Raw genomic sequence first — 11,442 nt, 5'->3', positions numbered from 1 at the left:
CCTTTAGTTTTAATATTGCTGTTTGACTACTGTGTAGGAAGTGTCTTGCTAGAGACTAGGGCTGCATAGATAAAATACACCTTGTGACCTCAGGGTCAAAGTGGTGCCTTTTTGTTCTCCGTTAGATACCAGGTACCTCACATAAATGGATGGGAGCAAGGCACCCTTGCAGCCTCTGGCAGTGCACCCCAAATAATGAAAGTGAGGTATATTAGTTAGGGAGGTAGAGAGCAAATGGTATGTGTGAGGTCAGGTGAGCCTGGAGAAGGGCTAGTGATGTTAAAAGGCTGCTGGCAGCAAGGCTCCAAACTAGGAACCAACCATAACTTTTGGTAGTAAAGAAACTTCACAGGAGTTTTATGGCACACTGCAAGGTCTTTCCCTTTGCTCCAACCTGAGGGAGAAATTGTAGGTGAGCCCTTAGTGACCACTGAGAGAGTCCTAGCTCATTACACAATCATCATGATACTTTAGCATATTAAAAACCATGCCCATCAGCAGGCACCCTGGACAGTTTGCAGTTACCATGGCAACCCATAATCATGACCAGCTACGGTAAGGACCTCAGCCTCCAGATATTAAGGGGGAGAGTGGGAGGGAATGGGAAAGGTGGGAACCATAAATTGTACAATGAAGGGAAACAAAATGTTGGTACCGACACCTCACCGCACCCCCGACCACCACTGTGGACCCCCCACCTCCTATGCACTTGGAGGGTCTTTGCTATTCTCTTTTCCTTAAATAAAAACTTTATCCCAACTGGGTTCTAGCATCCTTCACTTGCCTCCTCTACCTCAAAAAAATGCTTGCTTTCATTATGTTGTGTTTTTCATAAAGTCCTTTCTTTGGGAGACAAAAGATTCCTGGAGTGGTGGGTTTGTGTATGGTGGTGCCTCTGTTCCTCGGATATTACATTCCTGTGAAAGGATAAGAACCTGGAAACCAGGACTCCCACGTTTACAACATATATAAGGTTTTGAGTGAGTTTTGATGGACATAGGGGAGGGCAGGTCAGTGCAGGGTAGTTGGGATAACTGGGTTGGGGAGTCCCCAGGAGAGGGGGGTGTCAGGGAGCAGAGAGCACTGAGCTGGACCTGGGGGACTAGTTGAAACAGTATGGTGCTAGATAGCTCTTAGAACTTGAAGGGACTGGCAGCGGGGTGGGGAGCAGGTTGAAGGGATATGTGTGGGGGAGAACTTGGGCAGTCAGGCCAGGGTGTTGGTGTGCTCCTGACCGTGGAAAGCTTCCTCTAGGGTCTCACTGGGCAAGTGAGAGCCAGAGGCTTGGACTTCATGAAGTCTGAAGTGGACTTCATAGAAATGTTCCTTGAGTAGATTCATAGACCTTTTCCCCAGTGTACTAATTCTCCCCCCCCCCCCATATCTGAAGAAAGGGTTATCAGAAGCCTTTCCCAGAATTAAGTGATAATATAAATAAGTGCAAGGTTTTATGTTGGTAATTCGCTCATAATAACAGAGCTGTTAATTGCATCTCTTATCAATGGCCGTTAGGGCATGCTTGTTTGAAAGGCAAATACAGCTATCAGAAATCACTTGGACTCTTTCCTAGGTTTGGCAACTTGACTTAGTTCAATGTCAGACCGTCCTGATAGAGCTTGGAAGGTGAGGATTTTTGCCTAATACATACTCACGCATTATCATACATTCGCGTTTTCCTGGTTCCCATTTCACCTGAATTATTTCTGCTATACTTCCTGCCATTCCAACATGCAATATGAAACAAAAAAACTAAATAATGTTCGTATACCTAGAACTATTGGGTAAGTTCATTTTCAATTTTGAAAGCTTTGCTTTGTTCATCTTGAAAATGGGACCAATCCTAAAGTGTGAATTTCCATGAGAAAGCGTAATAGGATTAAAAGAACATGGACTCAGATGGACAAACATTTGATTTCATCTCTCATATTTGCAAATTTACTGTGAGGTCCTTGTTGTTATTAACAACATTCCATAAGTCAGTTTCTTCAACTGATAACTTACATATAATCAATGATACCAAAAATAGGTGTTCAAAAATAGGTCCAAAAATAGGTCCAAGGCAGTAAATTTCAAACTTTTGTCAGCCCCTAGGTCCAGATTGGGACCCTAAGATGAGGACCTATGGAACCCATCAAGGGACTATTCAGCAGAAATATAGACTGATAAGAACAGTGGAGAGAAGTGGTTTCTGGTGAAGGGTTGGTGTTAGCCTGAAGCTCAGTAATAAATAACTTTGCAAATCACAGTGCCTCAAGAAAAATATTGTTTTAAATAAATAAAATATAGAGTCAAAAGTTTTACAAAGACTGAGTCTTAAGGATCCTGAGAGATAGTACAGGGTTAAGGCACTTTGCATGCAGCTGTCTTTGTCACTACCGAGAATTAGCTTTGAGCACAGCCCCCAAACCCAAACAAACAACCACCATTAACAAACCTGAATGAAGGACCACTTGCCTTGCATGTGGTTGCAGTGGTTATGTTCCTGGTTGTAATACTTGACACCATGTATGATCTCCTGAGCAGTGTCAGCAGTCACTCTTGAGGATGAGCCAGGAAAAGTACCTGAGAACCAGACTGTGGCCCAAACCCCTCTTCCACATCCTTCAATAATCCCTTCCATTCAGTGTTCTTCCTTGACAAAGTCCTAGTGCAGAATTCGTATCTACAAAAGCCCCAAATTAAGGTAGTTTAGGAAAGGTCTATAAAACCATCTTTGCAAAAATAACCCCTGACATCTCCATTCAGAGATTGCTTCCTTCCCAATTTGGGGCACATAGTTTTTTTTTTTTTTAGTTTGTATTATTCACTTTGGAGTCATCTGTACAGCCCAAATCTTCCCTCCTCTCTCTTCCTCTCACATTTTCTAAAACTGCTTTACTGTCTTCCCCTAAAATTCCTTTCTACAGGAATAGACAAGGGGGCAGGGCAGAGAGGTGGCGAATATAGGGGTTAGGAAATTGCCTTGCACACCACTCATACCAATTTGATCCTGAGCATCACTCTGGAATGACCGCTGAGCAGAGCCAGGAATAAGCCCCGAGCACCATAAACTGTGTCTCCTCACACCCTACAGATAGACAAGGAACTTTGTTTCTTTTTTTTAATGGGTTTATTGAGGGATTTTTCCCCCTATAAGAATGACTAATTTTCCCCCCTCAACCCCCCCAAACTTTATTTAAACACTGTGGTTTACAAAGCTGTTCATCATGCTTTGTTACAGGCATTCAATATTCCAACATCAATTTCACCACCACAGTCACCTTCCTTCCACCCTTTAGACAAGTAACTTTGGATTCTGGGTTGGAGGCCAGGAATTCAATGTTCATACCATGTGGAAGCTTGTGTATCACTGTATCACCGTTGTCCCGTTTTTCATCAATTTACTTGAGCAGGCACCAGTAATGTCTCCATTCATCCCAGCCCTGAGATTTTAGCAGCCTCTCCTTACTCGTCTTTCCCAACGATTGGAGGCTCTTTCAGGGTCAGGGGAATGAGGCTCGTTATTCTTACTATTTATGGCATATCGAATATGCCATGGGTAGCTTGCCAGGCTCTGCCATGTGGGCTGGATATTCTCAGTAGTTTGCTGGGCTCTCTGAGAGGGACAGAAAATTCTGTGTTGTTCTCTTCCAGGAAACTTTGTTTATAGTCTCTGGACCTTGGCTGTTGATGAGATTACATGGTGCTAGGGGCGGTGGGTGGGGGGCGGTTTTGGGTGTGACTGCCAAGCTACTGGGAAATGGGGGACCTGGGTGGAGGAGGCGCAGTCCCAAACAAAGCAGGCTTGGAGATCTCAGCCCTGGGTCCCGCATCCCGCATACCTGGGTTCCTCTGTCGGTTCCTTCATGGGTGAAGCTCATCCCAGACTATGGAGAGTGAAAGCTTGTGTAGACTCTTATTTTTATTTCCTTGAGGGCTTCCACAGTAGTATTGTGCTGGCTCAGGCAGGAAGATAGAAGCACTAGAAGATAGAAGCTAGTGTGGCAGCCTCCTCCATCTATGTGGTTCCCTATTTACTTACTGGCAAAAATACAGGCCTTCATTTGGTACATAGGAGGAAATCTTTGATTCTAACACCCTCTCTTTCCCCCTTATCTATATGGCTCATCCCCAAAGTCTTAGCTTGCTTGTGGTCAGGGGACTTATTATGGAGTCAGATAGTCTTAACATTTCTATCATTTCACAGAAGGTTCCTGCACTAGGAGATTGTACTTTCTCAGCCCTTTGCTGCAAAATTACCCTTTCTCTTTCATACATTGCACTCCCCGAAAAGTCTAGCCTCCATTTGGTGTTGGGAGGAAAAAAATCTGATTAAATTGATGCATATCAAGGTGCTAATGAATGATCTACCTTTAAGCTTCAGAGGTATATTTGCATTTTTTAATGGAGTTCCTAATCATTGTCATAATCAACCTGGTAGAATTTCTGGCTGGAGGACAAAGGAAAGTGTAGAACTACAGGCTGTATGGAGGAGGAGATGGTGTTACGTTTGGAGAGTTAGAATTGCATTGAGCAAGGGTAATTATGCAGCTCCTGACTACAGATTTCACCTACAGCTTTTACTGGACAGTGTGTAAATGAAGAACATAGCCATCTGAGAGCTAAATTGAGAGAAAGATGCTATCTATCCACAGTTAGACACTATTCCTTCAAAGAGCTGAAGGATTAAGATCTGGCCTGCTGTTAAAATTATTGTTTAGAATTTGCATGACCCATTTTATTTTCAGAGTTCTTTTTATTCATTAATTAGTTATTCATTTATTTAATGCAGTTTTTAATTGTGTGCTTATTCCATCTTGCAAAGGTAGAATTATTCAGAGGAACATTTAAAAGAAATTAACAGTATGACAGAGCTTATAATTGTGCTTTAATCTTAAATTAATATCCCTCCTGTTTTCACGTTATCAGGACAATTATCCCGAATGGTACCAGAAGCAAGAAATTATGTATTGCCCTATATATGGCATTCCCTCCTGGAGAGTATGCCATTTATCATGGCTTTTTAATCTCCTCTGTGTGCAATGGAAGATAAAACATCTCAACAATATTTCAGTGTTTGGAGAAGATTAAAACCTTGCAAAAAAATTCATGTTTGTTTCTCCCAGTCTCTCTGATGCATCTAATTGGGTCAGAGTTTAGGTGAGTTTGGGTATACATTCAGTAATGTGGCCATTCAGGTGGAATTTTTGGGGACCTTCTTAAAAATTCATGTAAGTAATCCTTGCAAGAGAAATGAGAATTTTGCAGATTTCTCTCATTATATCCCTCATTGTGTCTTATTATGAAGCATTCTATTTCATTATAAACAAAATTTGAAACTTAGACCTCCTCTTTACTGCCCCAGGCTGTACAAATATGGTATGTAGATATCTTTAGGCATTCAGAACCTGGATCTTGGTCTCTGCTTGCCTAATCCCTTGGAGCTTGATGGACAGGAGCTCCCACATTTTCATAATCTTATACTTCAGCTTACTGTATATGCCAGTGCTAGTTGGCACAGACCTACCAAAGGAAATTGTTTCTGTGCACCTCTGGTCACTGATTAGGCCTGCTCTGTGCACCAGGGAACGCATGGCTTTGAATGTTTAGTGGTTTCTTAGGAAACCACTCAAATTTAATGCCACGGCCCTTGCCAAACACTTTCAATATTGTTTCACAGGAAGTAACCCAAGGTTTCCTTTACTTGGCATTATAGTTGTCATTACTCACTGGAAAACACAACCCCCCCCCCCCCCCAAGGTCAGATTGGTGCTACAGATGCTGTTGGGTACTCATGACGATGACTGTTACCCAGAGTTGCTACTCAGACTGGCTGGAACTTAGTGCTGTAGCTATTGCAAGACACTCAAACACAAATTCCTGGGGTTCATTTATACCCACACAGTCTTAGCCATAATCATTGGATTTGTGAACGAGAACCTTCCCAGTCACCATCCATACCTGCTCAGACACAGAACTCATGCCTAGCTCTCACATACCACCAGGCACAGTGAAGGAACGGAGAAATTCACTCACATTAATGGATGAAGACAAAAGCATGGGAAGGACCTCCAAACATATCAGAGCTTTAAATTCTCCCTCATACAGACAGAAAGCAACAATTTTTGTTTGTTTGCTTTTGCTCAGAGGATACACCTGTCAGTGCTCAGGGCTTGCTACTGACTCTTCACTCAGTCATTATTCCTGGCAGGACTTGGGGACCATATGGGATACTAGGTAAATGCTATGCTTTCTCTTCAGGCCCCAACATTTTTTTGCCATGCCTGGATGGTACTTGAGGACTACTTCTGGCTCTGTGTTTGAGGGAGGCCTCTGGCAGTACCCAGGGAACTGTATAGAAACTGTACCCTCTCTATGCAAAGTTTTCATTTAGCCCATTGAATTTACTTTCTGATCCTTAAAGCAAAAATTTTAATCATTTGCACAGAAATGAGGAAATAAATGGGAAAGAATATTGATGAGGACAGAAAACATAAAAAAATCCCAACAGAAATTATTGAACTACCAAATATGGTAGGAGAACTGAAAATAATAGAAAAAGGGCTCAATAGCAGAATGACAGAAGTCAAATATCAAATCAGAGAGCAAGAAAATAAATTAAAAGATAAATAAAACATAAGCAATTTATGGGACAATATCAAGAGGAACAGTGCTTGGATTAGAGGAGATCCAGAAGGTGATGAAAGAGAGGGGAAAAATTATCAGTAGAAGAAACAGCCAAGAAACTCCCCAATATCAGGAACATGACAGATACCCAATTACTCAAAAAGTTCCCAACAGAATAAACTCAAAATGATAAACACAGAGGCACATTTTAATTAAAATGGCAAGAGCTGAAGATAGAATCCTAAAAGCAAGCAGTAAAACAACAGTTCACTTATAAGGAAACTCCCTTAAGATTCTGATTATTCAATTGAAATTATACAGACCAGACTGGGGTGCTGTATAACTAAAGTACTAAAGGTAAAAAACAACCAACCAGGACTGGAGCGATAGCACAGAAGGTAAGGCGTTTGCCTTGTATGCGGCCAACCCGGGTTCGAATCCCAGGATCCCATATGGTCCCCTGAGCACTGCCAGGAGTAATTCCTGAGTGCAGAGTCAGGAATTACTCCTGAGCATCGCTGGGAGTGACCCAAAAACAAAAACAACCAACCAAGAATATTTTATACTGTTTTATTTGGGGGGAGGGGGACTGGGGCCATTCTTTGTGGTGTTCAGGCTTTAATCCTGTCTCTATGATTAGGGGTCACTCCTGACTGTACTCAGAGTATTATATATGGTGCCAGGGATCAAACTGAAGGTTTCTGTGTGCAAAGCAAGCTCTTTACCCACTGCACTAACTCTTCAGCCTCTAACCAAGAATATTTTATCCCACTAGATTATCACTTAGAGTTGAAAGAGTGACAAGAAAAAATTTCAGATAAATAACAGCTAAAGGAATACAGAGTCTTTTTTGTTTTGTTTTGGGCCATATCCAATGATGCTTAAGGTTTGCTCTTGACTCTGTGCTCAGGGATCACTTCTGATGGTGTTCAGGGGACCCATGTGTGATGCCAGGCATCCAACCATGGTCAGTTGCATGCAAGGCGAGCACCTTAACTGCTAAGCTATCTCTCTGGCCCCAGGAATTCTTAGTCATTAAACCAGATATTCAATAAATACTAAAGGATCGTCTTTAAAAGACAGAAATCTCACTTAGAAGCAGCAAGATACTTAAGACACAAAATGTGGGAAAGGAGGTGAGTAATTAAAGAGTCTCTTAGAATGAGAGACTTGCTTCCTTTAAACTTCACAATCATGACCATCCTGTTGTTCATCATTTGCCTCAAGCAGGCCCCAGTAACGTCTCCTTCGTCCTAGCCCTGAGATTTTTTTAAAAGTGCCATATTCAAGGCTCTTTCTTGGTTAGGAGAATGAGACCAATCATTGTTACTGGTATTTGGCATATTGGGTACGCCACGGGGAGTTTGCCAGACTCTGCCGTGTGGGCAGATTACATTCGGTAGCCTGCCAGTTTGTCCAAAGTAAGAATGAGATGAGATGTCGTGCGGCCACAACATCTTGTCTTATAATATGTTGGGGCGGGGAGTCTCCTGCCCCAATGCCTGGCTGTCCTCACTGGGGCCCCTTGGAGGGGAGCGGGTTGAGTTTCCCTCCCCGCCCCAACCAGGGCTCCAGCAGCCGAAGACCTCCAGGACCAGCCACCACCATGCTGAGACCACTCTCCACACGCATGAAGGTACCGGCAGAGGAACAAAGGCATGCGGGTCCCGGGACTGAGATCTCCAAGCCTGCTCGGATCGGGGCTGAGCATCCTCCACTCAGATCCTCCATCTTCCAGTAGGCAGGGGTCACACCCACCAAGTGGCCCCCTGGCACTGTGTAATCCCATCAATGGCCAAGACTCAGAGACTATAAAACCCAGCTCCCAGAAGAGAACAGCTCAGAGTCTCCTGCCCCCGCACCTGGCTGTCCTCGCCAGGGCCCCTTAGAGGGGAGTGGGTTGAGTTTCCTTTAAACTTAAAAGGAAATATAAGCTTAAAACACACTGTAAATTTCATTGTAATAATTAGAGAAAAATATATAGAAAAATAAGAGGAAAATGGAACCTGATCACTATACAGTAGGCAGATATCAAAGAACAGGGGGTAAAATAAGAGAAAGCCAAATAAGAACAAATGCCAAAAACCAATAAATCACAAAAAATAGAAATACATTTCTTTACATCAGTCATTTCTTTAAGTATTAATAAACTTACTGACCAGAAGGCATAAAATGGCCTGATGGATCAGGAAATAAAACTCAATCTTCTGCTAATTATAAGAAATCTAATTTAATTTCAATGATAAACATGGGATCAAAGTAAAAGCTTGGGAAATTATCAAATAATCTTTTCATGGCCAATGATAGCTTTTAAAAAGCAGGAATAGACATACTTATATAAGAAAAAGTAGATTTTAGACTGAAAATCTACTTTTATGAGACAGTGATGTACATTATTTAATTATTGGGAAAGTAGTAGATCAAGTGGATGTAATATTTATTAATATATTGCATCAAATGAAGGGGCTTCAAAATTTACAAAGCAACCAATTGAGGTTGTCGAGATAGCACAGAGGTGAAGGCACTTGCTTTACATGTAGCTGACCCTGGTTTGATACCCAGCATAGCATGTTGCTGAGTTACTCCCTGAGCAACACCAGGAGTAATCCCTGAGCTCAGAGTCAAGAGTAAGTCTGATCTGAGTATCAATGAGTACTCTGAAAACCAGAAGAAGAAAAAAGCAACTAACTTAGTTGAAAAGAAACATTAGCAATTACACAATAATTTTCGGACACTCTACCACCTTTCTCTTATCACTGGACAGATAAATCTAGCAAAAAAAATCAGCAAAGAAACAGCACCCTAAAATGAAATGTTGGAAGAGCTGCACATAATTAGATTTTCATAATGGTTCTCCACTTCCATCTTTTCCAGGGCACATGTAGCATTCTACAAGATAGACCACATGCAAACAAATATCCATAATGTCATGATGATTGATATCGCATCAAGTATCTTTTCAGTTCAAAATGCTATGAAGGTAGAAACTGGCCATAAAATGAAATGTAGGAAAAACTCAGACACATGAAGATTGAACAAACTTGGACTAAAGATAAAAATCAAAGACAAAAGGAATGAATTCCTGGAAACAAAAAAGAATAAAGACACAAGCTCGAGCCCACATAAATAAACTAACCTCACAGCTTAAGAGCTTGGAGAAGGACCAACAAAAGGAGCACAACCCGAACAGGAGGAAGGAAATAATAAAACTCAGAGCAGAGATTAACGAGATGGAAACCCAAAAAACAATCCGAAAGATCAATGAAACCAAGAGCTGGTTCTTTGAGAAAATTAACAAGATCGATAAGCCTCTAGCAAAACTCACAAAGAAGGGGAGAGAGAAAACCCTAATAAACCGAATCAGAAATGAAAAGGGGGTCATCACAACAGAAACTACAGAAATTCAAAGGATCCTCAGGGAGTACTTTGAGAAGCTTTATGCCACGGAACATCAAAACCTCGAGGAAATGGATAAATTCCTAGACTCCTACAGACTCCCAAGGCTGAACCAAGAAGACCTGGAATACCTGAACAGACCTATCACCATCAAGGAAATTGAAATGGTAATAAAAAGTCTCCCCAAGCACAAAAGCCCTGGCCCGGATGGATTCACTAGTGAATTCTTCCAAATCTTTAAAGAAGACTTACTCCCAATCCTCTTTAAGCTTTTCCACGAAATTGAAATATCAAAAACACTTCCGAATAGTTTCTACGAAGCAAATATCACACTGATACCAAAAGCAGACAGAGATACCACAAAGAAAGAGAATTACAGGCCCATATCCCTGATGAACACAGATGCAAAGATCCTCAACAAACTACTAGCAAATAGAATCCAACTACTCATCAAAAAGATCATACACCATGACCAAGTAGGATTCATCCCAGGGATGCAAGGACGGTTCAACATTCGGAAATCAATCAACATAATCCACCATATCAACAAAAGAAAAGATAAAAAGCATATGATCATATCAATAGATGCAGAGAAAGCATTTGACAAGGTCCAGCACCCCTTTATGATGAAAACCCTAGCCAAAATGGGTATAGAGGGGACTTTCCTCAACATAGTTAAAGCCATCTACCACAAGCCTACAGCAAGCATCATCCTCAATGGGGAAAAACTGAGAGCCTTCCCTCTAAGATCAGGGACGAGACAAGGATGCCCACTCTCTCCACTGCTGTTCAATATAGTACTGGAAGTACTTGCAATAGCGATTAGGCAAGAAAAAGATATTAAGGGCATTCAGGTAGGAAAGGAAGAAATCAAGCTCTCACTATTCGCAGATGATATGTTACTATACTTAGAGAACCCAATAACCTCCACCAAAAAACTCCTAGAAACAATAGACTCGTATAGTAAAGTTGCAGGCTATAAAATCAATACCCAAAAGTCCATGGCTTTCCTATACGCAAACAGTGAGAGAGAAGAAAGCAACATGAAAAAAACAATCCCGTTCACAATTGTGCCCCAGAAAATCAAGTACCTAGGAATCAGCTTAACTAAGGAAGTAAAGGACCTGTACAAAGAAAACTACAAAACGCTACTTCAGGAAATAAAAGAGGACATGAGGAAATGGAAAGATATCCCCTGCTCATGGGTCGGGAGACTTAACATTGTCAAAATGGCAATACTACCGAAAGCATTGTATAAATTCAATGCAATCCCTATAAGGATACCCATGACATTCTTCAAAGAAATGGAGCAAACACTCCTGAAATTTATATGGAACAATAAGCCCCCACGAATAGCTAAAGCAATTCTTGGGAAAAAGAAAATGGGAGGAATCAACCTCCCGAACTTCAAACTGTACTACAAAGCAGTAATAATTAAAA

At 41.5% G+C, this 11,442-nt stretch overlaps 1 protein-coding gene across 1 annotated transcript in view; it reads left to right on the top strand.

Moving 5' to 3' along the window:
- Positions 1 to 487: 487 nt before the first annotated feature.
- Positions 488 to 11,442, top strand: part of OLFM4 (olfactomedin 4) — a 54,784-nt gene continuing 43,829 nt past the window's right edge. The window contains exon 1 of the mRNA XM_056108997.1: positions 488 to 555. Within this exon, the coding sequence (XP_055964972.1) occupies positions 488 to 555 (68 nt within the window). The remainder of the gene's footprint in view (positions 556 to 11,442) is intronic.

This window comes from Sorex fumeus, unplaced genomic scaffold, assembly GCF_029834395.1.
Source record: "Sorex fumeus unplaced genomic scaffold, SorFum_2.1 ptg000008l, whole genome shotgun sequence".
In the NCBI taxonomy this organism is placed as follows: Eukaryota; Metazoa; Chordata; class Mammalia; order Eulipotyphla; family Soricidae; genus Sorex; species Sorex fumeus.
Note: the sequence above shows the minus strand (reverse complement) of the source record. Positions and strands in the feature narration are given on the sequence as shown.